Source organism: Eretmochelys imbricata, chromosome 1, assembly GCF_965152235.1.
Source record: "Eretmochelys imbricata isolate rEreImb1 chromosome 1, rEreImb1.hap1, whole genome shotgun sequence".
Lineage (NCBI taxonomy): Eukaryota > Metazoa > Chordata > Testudines > Cheloniidae > Eretmochelys > Eretmochelys imbricata.
Window position 1 is genome coordinate 346,826,872 of NC_135572.1, and position 20,037 is coordinate 346,846,908.

The 20,037-nt window shown below is 42.4% G+C and overlaps 1 protein-coding gene across 7 annotated transcripts in view; it reads right to left on the reverse strand.

The window, feature by feature from the left end:
- CELF2 (CUGBP Elav-like family member 2) overlaps positions 1 to 20,037 on the reverse strand; it is a 689,087-nt gene that overhangs the window by 70,781 nt on the left and 598,269 nt on the right. For 6 of the 7 annotated variants that reach the window (XM_077836746.1, XM_077836712.1, XM_077836729.1 and 3 more), the window contains 2 exons: positions 13,370 to 13,418; positions 3,162 to 3,296 (listed from right to left, as the gene is read on the reverse strand). In XM_077836746.1, coding sequence (XP_077692872.1) covers positions 3,162 to 3,296; positions 13,370 to 13,418 — 184 coding nt within the window. Of the gene's footprint in view, positions 1 to 3,161; positions 3,297 to 13,369; positions 13,419 to 20,037 lie in introns of those variants that run through there. The other variant, XM_077836764.1, reaches the window with a different exon arrangement.

Below are 20,037 nucleotides of genomic sequence, written 5' to 3' on the forward strand. Positions count from 1 at the left end.
ATATTTTCCTTTACCATTGTAGACAGGGATTCTTTTTCCTGTTCCAACTGTGAGTAGACTATGATCCTAGGCCTACCCTACAACGTTATAGTCTAACATTGCTATACTAGAAACAAAAGTGTTGCTACTCTACCGTGAACAGGTTCCAAAAGCTGACTGAAAGCTTTCATTTCTTACTTAGAGAAAAATAACAGCACAAAACTGAATTGTTCTGCCTAGCACTCTAGTCAGTAGCTGTCCTTTGGAACTGAGAATTCACATCTGTTAATACTAAAGATTCCTTCCCTAAGACATTTTACTCCAACTGTCTCCAAATAAGCTCCAAAGTTTGTATAAATACCAGTAAATGTGTTTTTCATGCTCTTTATTTCTGAGGTATCATAATATGCTAATTTTTAAGGCACGCTGATTGAGAAGAAGATGAAATACGCAAGCAGAGCATAATGGATTGTATTTTTATTTTGCTGGACTGTGAGGACTATGCACTCCCAAATGCCTGGTGTGCTGAGATGACAGCAGTCCCACAAGAATGTGACTCTTCTTCATTCATCCTTCCTCTCTTTATAGGGACTTCCCATCTGGAAGCATGGTTGAGCTGTGGGCTCTTACACATGAGAAGAAAGATGGCATGTGGCAATGGGGAATTTAGCATATTGGAAATAGTAAAATTAATGAGAATCCATTTAAATGTTGGAATTTGTTGCAGGATTTAATTGTATTAATTTTCCTTCTATTTTTAAAGAACCCAATTTCTGTTCTATGCCACGCAAGAGTCCTCCCACCCAAAGCTCTCCTGCAGGACTTCAGTTCAGCTCTTCAATGCTCGGCACTTTCCCAGTGCTTGATTTTCTCTCTTGGTCTGGTGGTTTTGTGAAGTTGACAAACATCTGCCTGGAAACTGGGCTGTAGCATGGGTGTAGAAAGCAATTCAAGTTTAACAGGCAGGAAACAAGAGAGCCTGGTATCATATTACTGTGTGACTGTCAGAATAAACTTGAATATTAGAGAGGCTATAGCTCTGCTAAGCCAATACATTCCAATACCTGTTTGAGTGTGACGTACCTGGAACATGCTCTTCCGTCTCCAGAGGTGAAAGCCTTGCACATTAACCTTAAATTACCACAACATCTGCTCAATGGGCTACACTGCAATACTCAATCAATTTGTAACTGGCGATATCAATTGCTACCTATTGAGGAATAAAAATACCCCCATCGTACCCCTTCCTGTAGGCTCTCGTGATCTGGGATTATGATGGAAAACCTCTATTGAACAAGACTTGGGGAATACTTGGAATTCTGCGGAGGAGTCAAATAACTCTTGTAAGACTCAAAGACTTGATTCTCTAGTTTATAATCTAGTCTAAATATTTAAATAGTTATCCAGCAACTCCCCACTGCAGGTTTACTTTCCTGTGGCCAAGATTTAAAAAATAAATAAAAAGACTATCTAAAGTTAGACTCCTGAGCCAGGATCATGCAACTTCTTGAAGGTCAAGCAGCTGTGGGATCAGAGTCTAAGTCTGTATAATTGTAGGCCTTGATTTTCCTCGGTACAATGCCCACAAACAGAACATATGGTTTCCCATTAATCAACAGAGCATTTTTTTCAGTGGATGATTTTTTTTATCCTTATTTCCATGGAGATGCTATGGCCCCTGCTTTCTGCCTTCACAGACGACATACCGACACCCAGTTCCCAACCTATTCTGCTGGACTTTATATCCATTGTGGACAAACTGCTGCACAGAAAATTTTTTAAAAAACCACAAGTGGCTGCACATATTGTAGAAACCAGAGTCTAAAAGAAACAATATGCTTCAGAAGTTAAAAAAACACACATTCTTCTCTACATTTTTCCGTGTTTTGAAAATGTAATAAAATGCATAAACTGTGATTCCTATAAGAAAAGGAGTACTTGTGGCACCTTAGAGACTAACCAATTTATTTGAGCATAAGCTTTCGTGAGCTACAGCTCACTTCATCGGATGCATCACAAAAGCTTATGCTCAAATAAATTGGTTAGTCTCTAAGGTGCCACAAGTCCTCCTTTTCTTTTTGCAAACACAGACTAACACGGCTGTTACTCTGAAACCTGTGATTCCTATGTACTTTTTCATGTTTAGAGGGGGAAAAATATCCAAAACAGAATGACTGAGTTTCGCTTCTCCTTAATAGAATTTACAACCCCACATTTTAGAGTAGTTTTTACTGCCTGTGCCTTTAAATTGTGGTAGCTGATATCATGGCACTGTTCCCCGAAGGCCAACAAGCTTGCCCTGATCCTCTTCCCAATTCAATTCCATATGTCATTAGCTGGTGGGAAGGATTGTTCAGTCTAAGTAATTCCAGGTCAATACAACAAAGGCTTAATATGCAGCAGGGGTCATTGATATAGATCTGCTTTTCTTTTTATTATATATTTTCAAGAGCCTTTTCCAGGTACAAAATGCTATATGCTGCATATCTAAATGGGTGGGGGAGAGGGGTGATCAGTACCAAAGTCTGCATTGCACTTAATTTCCAACACAATAAAGTAAGAGTCTGGCATGGGGTCCAGAATTCAGGTTATTCATATGACTGCACTATGCACTGCTGTTTAGCACACCTGCGGTGGCTCTATTTGGACCTAGGGACTTGAGCTATGAAAGCTCCCTTCATGAGTTCTGTCTGGGCAAAACTCTAGAAGTTAACCCCTTTATTCCAGAGGCAATACAGACCCACGTTTTACGTATGGTTACAAAGAATGCGGGAGTAGAGGGATACTGTAGCATGGACCAGTTTGCATGGCCCCAGATGCCATAAAACAGTCATTTGTTTTCCCTGGTGCAAAATACAAATAAGTGTGTGTGTGTGTGAGTGTGTGTGTATCTTTGATTTTGTGGTAGGGAAAATAGGAGATGTCAGGGTTCAACGGTACCCTTTCAATCTGACAAACAGCGTGATCACACAAGTCAATATGTTGGCACTGAGCCCTTTCTGACATTTGAAATAAAAGGTGATAATTTCAGTCACTGTGAAAAATTCATGTGCGTAACTCCGTCACGTGGGACATATTACAGTGTAACCTCTCGCTGCAGACAGTGGCTACATCTACCCTGACTGTGACATATAGCTCCAATTAGCACTTAAGGAAAGAGACTTTATAGACTGCACACTCACCTCGGCTCAGCCCGTCAGGTCCCCGAAGAATTCGGCATTCTTCTATCTGGCCAAATGGAGAAAACATCACCCTGATATCATTCTCATTACACTTCTTCGAAACCATTCCTATGAACAATTTTCTGTCTTCCACAGCTAGAAGATAAAAATAATGAATGAGCAAAGGCCATTTCATCTTTTCCCTGTGATCAATGCTTCATTACCACATCAAACCAAGTTCCAGTCATGTGAGTCTGGCTCTGCAACTGAAGACAAGTCCTAAGGCTCACACTTTATACTTATCACCCTTCCCCCTCTTCCTCCCCCCCTCTTTTTGTGGGTGCTATTGTCATATTAGTTGCATGAATAAGACATTTTTCATCCCCCTCCCCATCATGATTTCTAAGAGAAAGAAGCATCCTGTGTCAGAGACTCAAGATATTTTTGCATAGATTCTAATTTGAATATGTTTCCTCTCCCCCCACCCCAGCTCCCAAATGCATGAAAGGAAACAAAACAGGCAGCGGGTGGTGGTGGTGGTGGTGGGGGGAGTGCACATAACAAAATGAGATAATGAAAAATACTCTACAGAAACATTCTTATATGAAAAGGATCCTAGCTTTCAATTTCAAGCAGCTGTAATGCATGGCACTCAGAAGCAGGTTTGTAGTGACTGCAATGAAAAGAATAATGCATTAAATTTTCCTCTCTCTTTTCCAATAATGACACAGAAGTCTCTCTTCAAATGGACACAATGTATGTTCCAGGGGCAGCACTTCAACAAGGGGAGTGCATATTACTTCCCAAAAGCCAAATCATTTGATTGGTAATGATGTTGAGTTTGCAAGAAATACAACAGGAACTTTGCCAAAGATATCGGTAGATTATCTCCTTTCTATATCGTCCACACGGCCAGCATAAAGTAGGTCGCTCTAGCTGGGTGTGTATGCTGGCTCTGAAGTTTAACAAAAGCTCAAGCCATAGACCGGTGTCAAAGACAGAATAAACAGCAATAACCCAGCTCCGATCTGGAAGACTTAATGCTAACTCAGTATCTCCCCTATATTAAAAAAATATCTAAGGGGTTATTATATTCTCCTTTCTTCTGCTATTGAAATGGCATGCAAATCCAATTCACTGTTAATGAGCAGACTGCCAGAGTTTTGCAGGAAGCAAAGACAGACGGAAAGCTTTACTCCAGAGTATCTGTGCTGCACTTATTTATTTCTATTGTGCAAATTATTTTTCTAATGAAATATTTTCATTTCTGTGCTTATGAAAAATGAATCTTCCTTTGCACCCCAACCCACCCTGCATGTATTAGCATGTGTTTGTCAAATGGAATAAATTGCAGCTGAGAAGGAAGAAACCTATATATTTTCATGGGATTTTATTGGTATTGACACTTTTAGTGCCCTTAACATAATTTCAGCGAGAAAAACAGAGGCTAATGTTTATTGAAGATAGAAGAGGTATCTGGAGTAATTTTTTTTTTTTTACTGGGTAGTACTTCTTTACTTAATGGTTAAGAAAGGCATTCTGCTATTTTACACAAGCAAGCATAGGGAAAATGCATTTTCCAGAACCCCAAAAGCTAATGGAAATGTACTTTTTTTTTTTTTTATAAAGAGAATTTAGATGTAGGTTGGGTCCCTGATAGGGCGATGCACTGCCATCTGGACTGATTCTTAGAGTCCAGCCTCTTGCTGTGCAGGCTGGCAGGAAACAGGCATGAATTCAATGCCCAGGAAAAGGGAGTGGTTTGCTCAGCAGAGATATGTCCAGTCTCAGCACTTTCATTCACACTTGATATTAAGGTCCCATTTACATATGGTTTATAAAAGGTTACTAAATGATTAATAGATGATATAAAGATGTTACAATTTGAGAAGTATGGGTTATAGATGCATATAAGCACATCAGCAGATGATGTTGTGAGCCAGGGTTATAAGCAAGCTATGTACCGTGCTGGACTCAATTGTTTTACTCTTTATTACATCTATTAATCATTTGTTCATCCTTTGTAACCAGAACCATAACACAAAGTGTGACCCATATTTTTTTATATAGGTATTTGTACTATTAACATCCATTTTACAGATGCTGAAACTGAGACACAGAGAAGTCACGTGACCTGTCTAGGGCCACAGGGTGATTGAGCAGTAGAGCAGGGATCAGAACTCAAGAGTCCCTAGCTCCCAGCTCAATCCTACAAACGACATTGCCTCAGCCAATTAAGCAACTGCACTCTTGCCCCAAAAGGTGTCCCATCTGCTCCTGCTTACAGGGAAGGGTGAAGAATTTTTATCTTCAAGTGGAAGATAAAAAATAAGGAACCTTAATGGATGCAGGGGATCCCTTCCTCCAACCTACAGAGAAAAGAGGAAGATGCTGCTCTGCCAAACTGCCATTTAACTTCCCCTCCCCCAAAGTCAAATGCTAAGATGTTTTTTAATTTTCCAAACACTAGCAGATGACAAACTCCTCACTGGCCTCCTTCACTCTTACTAGTAAATCTACAAATATGCCATTTAACTAAAACGATTTTGAAGGTTTTCAGCTGGAGGGTGATTTTATAGAAAATTAAACACCCAGCTCCTGTGTACTGTACATCTTCAAAATGCACATTTCAAGGAAAATGCTCAGTGTACAGAAGACATATCGGTAGGATGACGTGTCTCACATCCAATGCTGTTTGGTACTGCTGATCAGTGGTAAACTTTAAGAAATTTGTAACTTTATCTTGGCTAAATGCCTAACCATACAGACTGTTTAAAGGAGCACTGCCAAGATAAAACCTGCTTAGGTGCCTTACCTCTGTTGTAAGGCATGATATCAATTTAAAACAATATCATACACTTTCATGCAGAGAAAGGCATGATTTATTCCTATCAGCATAGGATAGGAGCCACAAATTCCTGGGTTCTTAGGCCATGTCTACACTACCCGCCCCATCGGCGGGTAGTAATCAATCTATCGGGGATCGATTTATCGCGTCTAGTGTAGACACGATAAATCGATCCCCGATCGCTCTGCCGTTGACTCCGGAATTCCACCACGGCGAGAGGTGGAAGCGGAGTCGACGGGGAAGGGGCCGCTGTCGATCCCGCGCCGCGAGGACGTGCAGTAAGTGATTCTAAGTCGATCTAAGATACGTCGACTTCAGCTACGCTATTCTCGTAGCTGAAGTTGCGTATCTTAGATCGATTCCTGCCCCCACCAGTGTAGACCAGGCCTTACACTGATTATCTCTGTGGTCTTGGGCAAGTTACTTAACCTCTCTGCCTCAGTCTTTCCATGATAAACAAGAAGTGTTGTGGGGATTGATAGTTAAAGGTCTGTGAGGACTACAGGTCAAATACACCCAAACAATTTGGCAGGGGAGCGGGGGTCTCCCACAGTAAAATGGAGGCAGCTCACAGATTTTGTCCGTGTGGCTGGCAGTTTCACACTTTAACCAAGGGTTGCCAACTTTTGATTGGCACAAAACCGAATAACCTACCCCTGCCCCTTCCCCCAGATCCGGCCCCCTACCCCACCCGTTCCCCTGCTCTCTACATTCCCCCTCCCTCACTCATTTTCACCTGACTGGGGCAGGGGGTTGGGCTGCGGGAGGGGGTGAGGGCTCTAAATGGAGGTGCAGGCCCTGGGGTGGGGCAAGAAATGTTGGAGGGAGTTGGGCTGTGGGAGGGGGTGAGGGCTCTGGTTGGGGGTGCAGGAGGGGCTCCAAACTGAGGGGTGGGACCAAGGAATTCAGAATGTGGGAGGGGGCTGCAGGTTGAGGCAGGAGGTTGGGGTCGGGAAGGGGTGAGGGCTCTGGGCTGGGGGTGCTGGCTCTGGGATGGGGCTGGGGATGAGGGGTTTGGGGTTCATCAGTGGGCTCCAGGCTGGGGAGCATGGCTGAGAAATTTGGAGTATGGGAGGGGGCTGGGATGCTCTGGGGTGGGACTGGGGATAGGGATCTGGGTGCAGGAGGGGGCTCTAGGTTGTTGGGGGGGGCTCAGGGCTGGGGTAAAGGGTTGGGGCACGGGCTTACCTCATGCAGCTCCCGGTCAGAGATGCTAAGGCAGTCTGCCTGTCTGTCCTGGGTCCATGCTGCGCCCCAGAAGTGGCCACAAGGTCTGGTTTCTAGGCGGGGGGCTGGAGGCAGGAGGCTATGTGGCACACACTGCTCTCGTCTGCAGGCACAGCCCCCCCAGCTCCCATTGGCCTGTTCCCGGCCAATGGGAGCGTGGAGCCAGTGCTTGGGGCGGGGGCAGCGCATGGAACCCGGTGGTCCCCAGGCCTAGGAACCAGATCTGCTGGCTGTTTCCGGGGTGCAGCGTGGTGCCCCAGGACAGGTAGGGACTAGTCTGCCTTAATGCCACAGCATCGCTGACCGGGCTTTTAACGGTGCTGACCGGAGCCGCCAGGGTCCCTTTTCGACTGGGGGTTCCAGTTGAAAACCAGACACCTGGTCACCCTACTTTAACCACCAGAGGTTGCTGTGACACATATGTCACATACTGCAGCTTGCAGTATGTGGTGACCTGTGTGCTCAGAGTTGAGCGGAGCCTCAGAAATGACACACACAGCGGACAGGACCTTAATTGGGGGGTGGGGGTGGGGCGAGTGAGGCAGTCGCCCAGGGTGTAAAGCCCTGGGAGTGGAGAAGTAACTAAAAAAAAACGGTAGGGGGTTCAAATATGGTCGCTCACCCCAGGTGCTAAAATGCCTACTTGCGGCATTCACTGCGGAACCAGGCCTCCTTCCTCCGATCTTGGAAGCAGTGGCCTCACCTCTCACCATAGTGCAGAGAAGTGAAGAGTTAATAGAGATAAGACCCCAGAGGAAGCCCCATCCCATGCAGGTTAGAAACAAGAGCCAGCTGTTGGAGCCTGGCCGGGGGGTAGGCGTAGGTTGGACTCTCAAAGCACTGTACAAAGGAGGTCAGCATCATTATCCCCATTTTATGAACGGTGAAACTGAGGCATGGGGAGGGGACGTGATTTGCCCAAGGTCAGCCAGCAAATCAGTCTCCTGAGGCCCAGTCCAATGCCCTACCCACTAGAGAACACTGCCTCCCGTTTCTCAGGTCTTATTTTCACCCTGTAATTGCCACCCACACACATCTGGAGCAGACAGGAGCAGTTCAAAATTCAGAAGACAGACCAAAAAGAATGATTTATTTATTTATTTAAATCACTTTTTTTTTGGGGGGGGGGGAGAGGAGTTGGTTCTGATTGGTGGATTTTGGACTCAATACTGCCGTCCGGCTGCTTTGCACTATTTTGGCAATGTAAAGCAGATGCAACCTGATATAACCTGACAGTTAACAAACATATGGTTGCTTTGCATTGCCGGAGCAGGACAAAGCAGCTAGGGTGTACCCTGTAAATGTCTATTGGACCCAATCCTGAAGCTGTGTCTGCCTGGGTGGAGCCTGTGACGAGTCCCATTGAAGTCACTACATTGCAGTAGAAAGACCTTAGTGTCTGATTTTTACACTTCACTTATAGTTTGCTTGGACAGTGAAAACTGACTAATATTTTTTCACTTCTCTGTTCCCAGTCCATCATTTCAGTTATGGATTCTCATATGTTAAAACCAAGGGGCTGTGTTTGAGATCACAGCACTGCAGGAGAATGTTTAAACAACAATTAAGTAATGAAAAAATGCTATTAAGGTTTGCTAAATTTTTATTTTTCTTCCCTGAAGCTCAAATTCTATCATGAAAATACATGGCAGCGTACTCTTAAGTGACTGAAGCTATCATATTTAAATATATCAAGAATGCTATTTCCTTCGCAGAATAAGTTGTCCTCGCTTTTAAGCCAATCAAGTAATGGTTAATTATTTAAGTACAAATGTTTTTTTTCCCCCAGAGTGGAGAAAAAAAGATTTTTTATCCTTATTTGTAAGCTGGCGAAAAACCCTAGTGTACAATCTGTCAAAGTCACACCTGGATCTGGAACTGCCTGAATTAATTAACAACTTTTCTATGTGTTAGTGCTGACATATGGCATTTAATTACTGCTTCCAAATCTGCAAGTTTCTCCAGTTAGGATTTCAAAACCATTTCTTCACCCTTTCAGTGAATCAGAACACAAGTCCAGGATATTGCAATGGAGAATTTTTCTTGGTTTCCCCGAAGTGCAGGCATTTTACAAAAATGGGTGTATACTGTCCTCGGAATATCTGCCCTGAGGTCCATCATTAATGTTAATGGGAGGTACAGGCAGCCACCAAAGCATTTAAGAATGTACTTAACTTCAAGCATGTTAATAAGTCCCATTGACTACTTAAGCTCAAGCAAGAGTTTGAATGCTTTCCGGATTAGAACTCAGTACCTAACTATTTAAAAAAGAGGGTGACTGGTACTGGAACAAACTACCAAGGGAAACGATGGATTCTCCATCTGTTAAAATCTTCAGATCAAGACTACGCACCTTTCTGGAAGAGATGCTTTAGCCAGACACAAGTTCTTGGGCTAAGTACTGAGTGATGTACAGGAGGACAGACTAGAAGATACAATGGTCTCTTCTGGCCTCAAACTCTATGAATTCATGAGCACCATATACTGTATACTTCATCTTTTGGAAGGAAGAACTTTTAGGAAAGGTAAGTTTATCGGCTAATTATTTTAAGCATCCTCCAGTGAAATAAATTCATTAGCACTAAGGATGCTGCTCCATTTGCACTAGCTGCAGAAAGCCCTGAGTACCATGAAAAGAATTACATTTTGCTGCATCTTCATAGGAGGAGATAGGAGCTGAAGGCCAGTGTACGGTCATGCTCTGCAGAGGCCCACCTTCACCCTTCATACAGAGGGATGGAGAGCAAGTCTGGAGGCTGCTACCCATATTCACCAGCCATTCCACCCTGATTAGGCGGACACAAAGGCTGAGAATGCCCTGAAATTGTACAAGTGGTGAAGTGCTGCTCCACTGCTATTCCATAACCAAGCATGTGCGGGAGATGTCTGTACCACATCACTCCTATAGAGGTCCCTGTCTCACGCTTTGCTTCTGGAGGTTGATATAAGGATAAGTCAGCAGAGGATTGGCTCCTAGGTGACACATAATGCACAAGAGGGTTACAGTTCAGGGCCACTTCATGCAAGTGCCCACAAGTCTGGACGCTCATCCAAACCCTCTTGCATCTGGAAGTCTCACAAGGAGCTCGTGTGAAAGTTACTGTGCTTCCTGCTTCCTATTGGGGCAGAAATTCTCTTCCCATAATATTTTGGCATTGCAAGTCAAGTCCTGGAATTCAGAAGTGAGCAATTTTTTAAAAAAAAGACACTAAACAGAACATTGCAAAACCTTCTCACAAATTTTGGTTTTGAGTCCAGAACTGGGCAAACTGGTGTCAAACCAGATCATCCATCTTAATAGGATTTTCAACATTGTCACTCAGCAAATACCGAGTCTTAGAAATCCTGTAAAATTACCAAGGGAACATCAGAACTCATATCAAGCTTCATCGGGTCTCATCAGCCCTACACAGAGGTTGGTAAACTCAAGAGAACTGCAGTCTGTGCTTGCTTTCGTTCTCTCGTATCTATCTATGAGCTACTTGGAACTTTTGATCAACAGGAGTCTTCAAGCTCTTCGAACTTTTAGAAGTTCTAGTTACCAATAAAACCTAGTGGACCATTCAGTTCTGATGCACAGCTTCCATGGTGAGAGATCAAAGGGTTTCAAGAACTCCCATCACAAAGACCAACCCACCTTGGTTAGCTCTTTATCTCTTCCCCAGACCTGTCTCTCCTCCTCCGGAGCCCTTTTCACACTAAAAAGAAAAGGAGTCCTTGTGGCACCTTAGAGACTAACCAATTTATTTGAGCATGAGCTTTCGTGAGCTACAGCTCACTTCATCAGATGCATACCGTGGAAACTGCAGCAGACTTTATATATACACAGAGAATATGAAACAATACCTCCTCCCACCTTCATATTCTCTGTGTATATATAAAGTCTGCTGCAGTTTCCACGGTATGCATCTGATGAAGTGAGCTGTAGCTCACGAAAGCTCATGCTCAAATAAATTGGTTAGTCTCTAAGGTGCCACAAGGACTCCTTTTCTTTTTGCAAATACAGACTAACACGGCTGTTACTCTGAAACTTTTCACACTGTGTGCCCTGCTGATGGCATACTGTTTCCTTCCAGTGTGCCATTGGCACAGACACACACCCTTCTTCAGCTGCTGGCACAGTGGCAGCCGGAAAACAGATACCAGCTGTTCCTCTGCATTGCACCACTCTGCTCCCCCTAGCTGCCAAATCTCTACCTCACCTCCCACTCTATGGCTCCGATCCTACTTCCTGTATCTCTAAGGTGCTACACGACATTCATCACCATAGTAGTAGCTTTCCTCTCCAGCTTCAAACAACAAAGAGTTCTCATCATTCTAAATGTGCATATGAAAATTAGACATCTTTTGCTTTTCTTCAGAAAATTAATTTAAAGGAGGCAATTCCACCTGCTTACTTTCCTTTGGTCAATTGGGACTTCTGTGCCTTCTCCCAAAATCTAGGAGAATTTTGAAGGAAAAAAGGGTAACTTAGCTGTATTTAGTGCTGGTGAAAGGTGGTGGAGAATGCCTTGGAAAGCAAGGCATTTATGCATGGTACCGGTTCAGGCATTGCAAAATTCCCTACAACACTTTGCCAATGTGCTTGAGTCTTGTTCTGGGAGGACAAGCTCTAGGGATGAGGGGGTAGTTCATTTTTGGTCAATTATCTATTGCACTTCTATTTTGTCCATGAGACTTTAGAATCAAATTTACTCTATGTAGAAAGGCCCATGTAGGGCTTACGTTGGACTTAATTAGTTCATAGGGACTTGTGCAGTATTCTCGCAGAGGAGAAAAAAATTGTCCATTGAGAGCATGATAAATACTTGGGGTGGAATCTTGTTCCCCGTGAAATCAGTGACAAAACTCCCAGTGACTTCAGTGGGGCTAGGATTTCACCCAGTCTGCATACTCAGACTACTTGGTCTTTCTGCTGAGCATCCAAACATGGGTGACGACTTTGTGCTAGTGGTGAGGGCTTTTTTAGTTTAGGTTATGTGAGCACCTCTCCAATGGAAGAGTGAGTTCCCCATTCCACTTCATACAAGGGCCAGCCCAGTTCCGCTGCGCACCTGGCCAGTTTTTAAAGCTGTCCTCAATGTGGAAAGGGCCACAGGACAAAGTTTTAATTTCCTTCTAACTTTAGTCTGTGGAGAAGGCTAAAAATGGGACGCAGTACAATTAGCAGAACCCTGCGGAGAGATTTAGAGCCCAATCATAATTTACATTTGCAGATATGTAGATCTCTAAGTGCATGGCTTCTGCCCTGATTACTAATTAATGAGGTGCAGAGATGCCTATTGGAAGGCACCGGCTCTGATTAAGTCAGCCTTATGGGGAAAAGAAGCTCTTGCAATCGAGGAAGGAAGGTGATTTCTTTAACATATATTTTAGTAAATTATAGGAATGAATCCAGGGGGAAAAGATGTATAGATTTTTTTTTAAACAAAACACACACAGGCAGCCCTACCATCAGGATTGTCTAATGCTTGGAATATGCAGATCTGATATATTTTATAGATTTAGCACACTGTATATTTTGCACATCATATATATTCCTTAAGTCAATAACCTAAATTTTGAATAGATATTATTGTCATCATATTTATTTGAGAGAGGTCTAGAGTACCCTACATAAAACAAGAGTCAATATGGGTCTCATAATTAAGAGCAAAACATCCAGTTTGATTCTAAATTGAGCCTAGAGTCAGAGAAGCATCCTTATTCAGGAAGGGTGTTTAGACACATGCTTAACTTGAAGAATATACCTAAGTCCAATTCAGACAGTGCTTAAATATTTTCCTGAATATGGGAACTTCTCTTTCCACTCCCATGTTATTTTAATCTCAGAATGTTATCAGCATCAGGTATTACTAATTGCTAAGGAACTCCACAACTTCTGTAGCAGGATACCAACAAGAGACAAACAAAACAAAGCCATGACACAGAGAATGTATCAAGAAGAGAGGAAAGGACATTTCCTCCCTTCTTTAAACTGAATTGGGAGTTCAAAGCAGGTCAACTTTTTTCCAGACCTCTCAGCTATAGGGACACTTTCTTAAAGGGTTTTAGCTGTATTAAGAGAAAAGCATAAGCCATACCTTGCAGTTGTTTTTTAAATGAAAAGAGACACATGCACACACATTAAGTAGGAAATAGGATAATCACTTACCATTGGACTTTTCACTATCTGCGGGTTTCATCTGAATAGGATGATGCATCTAAAAATATAAATGAAAAGACAGTAAAGCAGGTTAGACAGTCACAAAGTCAAGCATTTTACTTTTATTGGCACTGCTGACTTTAGTTGCTCAGGGAGCTAAAACGATACACAATCAATATTAAATAGGCTGGCAAGTCAGAAAGATATAAATTTCAAATGATACCTTAATATTGGCTTTTAAATGAAAGTAAAATGTTAAAGGAGTATTTTATAACCAGCAAGCTTAACCCCCACAATTTATTGGACCCATAGGACTCATATAAACTTTAATTTGTTGTATTTAGTTTCAGAAGACCTCTCAAGTTACAGCCCTCACTGGTTTATGGCATGCATGATTTCTGTTTTACCAGCTTATAACTTTTCTTTTCTTGAGTTTGTTAACAACTAGCAGAACAGAGACAAAATTCTAAAGTAATCTAAGAAGTGCCAGGAAGCAACTCAAACCTACACGTCTTGATTTGTTTGGTTTAACAAATGAACTTTGGTTTGTGATTAAGAAGTGTGTGACAACTCATCCAGTACCAAAGGGGAAAAGTTCTGTGATTCCCATAGGTGTTGCTTGCTTAGTGACGGGCCTTTTCTTCAAAACACTTTAATCACTCATTCACCAAGCTGCCCTTAGGATGTGGCTACAATCCTGGCTTCATCACACCTCCTAATGCACTTTTCTTTTTCAATCTGTTTCTAAACAATAGGCAAACTCCTGTGTGTAGCCTTATATAGCAATTAACGCAGTGTGCTGTACACAAGGGCAATCTGCAGTCTCGCATTTGGAATGGCAGACTTTGCCTTTCAGAATGGGGCGCTGCACCATGTCACTCCCCTGGCAGCTACAAGACTTTTGATCTGAAAACACATTACAAACTGGAGCTTTTTCTTTTTGTTTTTTACACCTTCCCCCAAATCTCCACCATGTACTCGTTTCTTAGCACGGTGCAAGCACATGACAGCTATTAAGAGAATATCTCCGATGAGCTTGCAGAGCCGTTTCGGTGTACAAATTCCCATTGCACCTCAGTGGTCATTTCTTATTGCTGCTCTCAAGCCTTAGGCACCGATCCTGAAAATTGTCCTATTGGGAAAGACACCTGAGGTCGCATAGAGATCTACTGACTTTAGTGGCGCTCTGCACATGTGCAGGGGTGTGAAGACGCAGAGCTCATTGCAGGATTGGGGCCATAGACCTTTCTTCAGTAATTCCTCCACATTTCACACAGGCATGTTGAATGGTCTGTACTATTATTGCACGCTACGAGCGCAACAGGGCTTGCGCTGCCTGAAACTGTCAACTGCTATTCCAGCTTTATTTAAGAAAGATGCCAAATATGGAATTGGAAAATCAACAATTAAGCAGAAGATGGGAACCACACAATCACGTCAAATGTGCTTAGAGCCAGAGAGGAAGAGAAAATGACTAGCATGTGTGGTTTTTGGTAGTGGTATTTAGTTTTCAATGCTGTACTTGCTGGATTCCTTGGCAAGTAGAGAACATTATTGTGAATCTTCCATAGAATCTGCTCAAAGTTCAGAATGTCCCTCAGTCCCACAAATCAATACATTCCTTGCACGGCTTGCAAAACCTCTTCTGTTTCATTCCCTACAGTGCCTTAAGGAACAAACAGAGCCATATGGTGCACGTAGTCTTCTATTTTAACAATCCCGTTTTCTTTGATCCATTTATTTCCCAACCGGACTCTAACAGCCCAGTGCCTGTCTGCCATCTTTCTGATTTTCATCTAATATATAGGGAAGGGGAATGACTATTATGCTCTGTTTCCTTTACCTGATGTTTAATTGTTATCTTGATATCAGCAATATTAAGAGATTTAGGTTAGATATTAGGAAAAATTTTCTAACTACAAGGATAGTGAAGCCCTGGAACAGGTTACTTGAGGAGGTTGTGGAAACCCCTTGGAAGTTTTTAAGAACAAGTTTAACAAACATCTGTCAGGGATGGCCAAGGTATACTTAATCCTGCCTCAATGTGGGGTGGGTTGGGTGAAAGGGGTAGACTAGATGACCTTGTGAGGACCCTTTCAGTCCTATGTTTCTATGTGCACTGCAGGGGAATTTAAGTTCATGGGAATGTGGGAAAGTGCATCACGCCCATCAAGAGAAAAAAATCAAACAAGAAAAAAGTGGCGTAACTTGCTTAAATAAGCCCATTATCTGCATTGCCTCTTTGCTAAGAATTTGAAAGATGAAGTCATCAATGTGCTAAAGGAATTGTCTAGGGTGATGCAAGAGGGTGTAACTAGGAGCAATGAGCAAAGGAAAATTTAGGCTGACTGTTCCAGATATATTGTCTGACATTAAGGTCTTTAATGGAGAACAGTCTCCTGAGGGAAGTGCTAGAATTCACATTGCTTGGGTAATGTCAGATTGACAAAGCCCTGGAGAACATGCAGTCATGAAAAACCAACTCAACCTACCTATTACACTAGATGGGGAATCAAACTATCTTCCTGTATTTATACAGCACTTAATACTACAGCATCTAAGCAGATAGATTTAGACCAGAGCTGATTCCATGTATAATTTCTACGAGTTTAGGGTTCTAAAGTGAAGGATCTTTTTATTTTCATCCTAGAGAGGTTAGACATAGATGTCAATTGCGGATCAAGCTCATAAGGAAAGTGTTCTTTGTAGTGGTTACCATCAAAAAGCCATAATCATTTGGCACTTTATCACCATAAGCAATGTTTTTTCAGGGAGCCCAGAACTATGGGTGGCCTTCTTACCCCTCTGCCTTAGCAACAGAGAGACCTGCTAGAGCTAAACTAAGGGCTTGTCTTCACTACCGGGGTAAGCCGACCTAAGTTACGCTACTCCAGCTACGTGAATAACATACCTGGAGTCGACGTAGCTTAGGTCAACTTACAGCAGTGTCTTCACTGCACTGCGTTGACGGGAGATGCTCTCTGGTCGACTTACCTTATTCTTCTCAGCGAGGTGGAGTACCGGGGTCCACTGGAGAGTGCTGTGCCAACGATTTAGCGGGTCTAAGACCCACTAAATCGACACCTACTGCATCAATTGCAGCAGCGTCGATCTCCCTGGTAGTGAAGACAAGCTCTGAGTGACAGCTCCCTGTCAGTCTGTTAGCCAACCACACAAGTTCCTCTAAAGCTCTGCCAGCTTTAACTATGCCTTGCAGGTAACATTTGATGCACCCTAGTTCCCGAACATCCTGGAAATGGGTTGTTCACCAGTATCCAGCCCCTGTTACTAGACACTCTCAGAAATTACCAAGTCTGCTGTCTCCAGAGTGAGAGTTATGCACACCAGCCTGCTAGCTGAGTTGAGAAGTCACACTTTTGTATTCACACACTAAGAAGAACTTATAGTAAAACAAGAATAAGTTTATTAATAAACAGAGATACTAAACAAAGAGAATAGAAACAGATATGGTTACAAATAAAAGAAAATAGATAAGTTCTAGTCTGGTAGAAGTAGGTTAACTCTAGCAAACTAATCTTCTCTGAAACAGCCTTTTCCCTAAAACCTTTTCTGTGGAGCTTGCTGGTATTCGGTCTGGAGAAGAGCTCTGTGTGGCTCAAAAGCTTGTCTCTTTTACCAGCAGAAGCTTGTCCAGTAAAAGATAGTACCTCGCCCACCTTGTAACTTTCATCATGGCATAATTACCACTGATTTGCTATTAAGCCACTAGTTTGTCCTTTTTGCGAAAAAAAATTCACAGTGCTACTCATGACTCAGTTGTGACTGTGGTTCGCACTGAACTTCAAAATTTCTCAATCAAAACTGTGGGCCTGATTCTCTCCTCACCAACAGCTGTAAATCAGGAGTAACTTCATTGTACTCAACAGAGTTACATTAGGGCCAACTAGCATGAGATCAGAATCAGGCCCTGTGAGAATAACCTGCAGAACATCCACAGTAAGGTGAGTACAAAACATAAAAACAGGGCATCTGGAAAGAAAACAGTGGTAAAAAATGTTACCCTGTTTCCTTACATGAGTGGGCTCATGTTGAAGCTTGTTTAACCCTCGCCATCACCAATTGATAAGTTAGCAACCTTTAACACTAGATTCAATAAAACATGCCATTTATAACCTGAAATGGGTTTTACAGAGTCACTGGTTCGCATCTCATTATTAAACTCATTGCTGACCTCTAGAGACAGCTGCCGTGACTATACATATTATAAGCTCTCTACCCATAAAATATTTAAAAGTGTGTGTGGGGGGAATTGAATCTGGAAGTGGTGTGCAGTGAATAAGAAAATTAAAGGGGGCAGAGACAAGGGCTAAATAGGTACTTTCCCTTCCCTCTACAATGAGCAAAAGGGAAAATAATTGGAGCATTTTATATCTTGCTTGTATAACTGTAGGCTATAAAGTAATAAAATAGCTGCACTTTCCCAGGTCCTCCAAAAGATTACAGATGATATAAACCTGTTTCAAATTAGATGCCACCCACTAGAATCATGTCATCTACTGAAATGAAGGATTTCATGTATTATCAGAAAGCAGTTATTGTAGATATACATCAGAAAGCCATACACTTATGTATCTCCAGGTGAGTGATTTCTCAATATGTCATGCTTTCATAACTAAAAACAGTGGAGACGCTTTTCTGTGGCTTGAAGGAAGCATTGCTTATAAAAGTTCAGTATTTATGAGAATGATTTTGCAGTTAATAAATAGGGAAGAAACAAAGTAATGCAGGTAAAAAAAATTGCACATCAACACCACCCTGAATGCACCTCAGACCCCAGGGTAAAAGGAAACAACTGGTATTTTCTGTCATCAAGGTTGACTGTAGAACAGCCTCCCAAGAGATCTGGTAAAAGCCCCATGTCTCTCTGAAACCAAACTGGAGAAATATACTGTAATAGTGAACAATCCTGCATTGTCAAGGTTTTCTGTAGGTCCACTGATGTGCATGATGCTGGACAGACAATAACAATATCTAGCGCTTATGTAGTGCTTTACAGAGGAAGCAAGCATCATTATCCCTATTTTTCAGATGAGGAAACTGAGGCACAGAGCGGTGAAATGACTTGCCCAAGGTCTGCCAGCAGCAGAGCCAGAAATAGAACTCAAGACTCCTGAGTCCCCATACTGTGCGCTACCCACTAAACCACAAGGTCACAGTGCAAAGTATCATAAAAAACTAGGACTCCAATCTGACAAATGGATACTAACATGGGTCCACATGGGAATTGGAACAACTGCTTACAAGATGTGCAATCCAATTTAAGTTGATAGGAATTTTACTGTTGGCTTTTCTGGGAGCAGGAGCAGACCACAAGTCATGGCCTACAAGTTAAAGATAACTAATTAGGTGCTTTTCGTTCTTTTTTTCTGAGCAGGTACAACCATGTGTAAATACAACTGTGCTGGAAAAAACACTCTCAGAGGTACAGGTCCTGTCTCACTTTCAAGTGTCAAAATCATCTTTTCAACAGTAATAACTCTACCTATTTACATTCTTGTCAAAACCATATGACATCTGTAAGGGGGAAAAACAAGCAAGGTAAGAGTCTATTTCTGGCAAAAATTTTGCAAGGAAATTAGATTAACCTGGGTGGAATTCTATCTGGGAATTTGGAGTCTGTCGTGGTGATTAAGTCATCATTTCTGTCAGACTACTCTAATCGGCTGTCAAATACCTTTCCACAGCCCCATCTGTAACTTGGCGTCCTAGTTATTCCGTGTATGTTACCTTCTGTATACAAAACAAATACCAAACAAGGAGGTGTGCACAGTTTAGCATTTAGAAGAGTCATTAGCTGTGATTATTATTGTGTGTTTTCACATCGCACAACAACATAAGCTTACAGCTTGTTTTATTTATTCAAAGAATATTAAAAAACAGGTGTAGTCAAACGTGGAGTGTGAAAGATGAATTGGAGAGAATTCTCAGCAGACATTGGTATGCATTCAGTAACTGCCACCCTAGCAGTAGTTGCTTAACCCTTTCTTCAATATTAGCACAGTTAGGGTGCGATTTTATAAAATCACTAGGGATTTGGACATCCAATTCCCATTAACTTTGGTGGGAATTGTGTATCCAAACCTTTAGCAGCCTAGTCTCTTAATCTCAGTCTTAATTTTGACATATACTACTGTCCCAGTGCCTTATAAATCCACCTGTCCTGCGGAACGGAGGTTTTTGAATGTGTGTGTTTGTTTTAAAGAGGAGTCCAGTATCGGTCAATGGTATTGTTGTCCCTTCAGTGCTGGAGAAAGGGCTGCTGGGCCTGGTTTTCGGAGGTATGGAATGCCCACGGACCTCAGTGGAATTTGTGAATGCTCAGCATTTCTGAACCGTCAGGCCACGAACATACCATGCCATGACTAGATTTTGGCTAATAGTCACTATTTTATGATTCATTACAAAAAAATCATGTGGGATTATTTAGTCCCAGTCAGGTGCTTTAATTTCCATGCTTGATGATGGAGATCACCCACTTTCCAACCTGTCCTTGTTGTTTCTGATGCAAAATAAAACCACAAACCAAGCAGTCCCATGTGTCCATGTTGATCATCCTTTGGCTTCAACTAGTTCAACACTTTGGTCGCCCATGGGCCCCTACAATTCTGGGTGAAGGAAGGAGTTTCCTTCAGAGTTCAGCATAATGTGACTCCAAG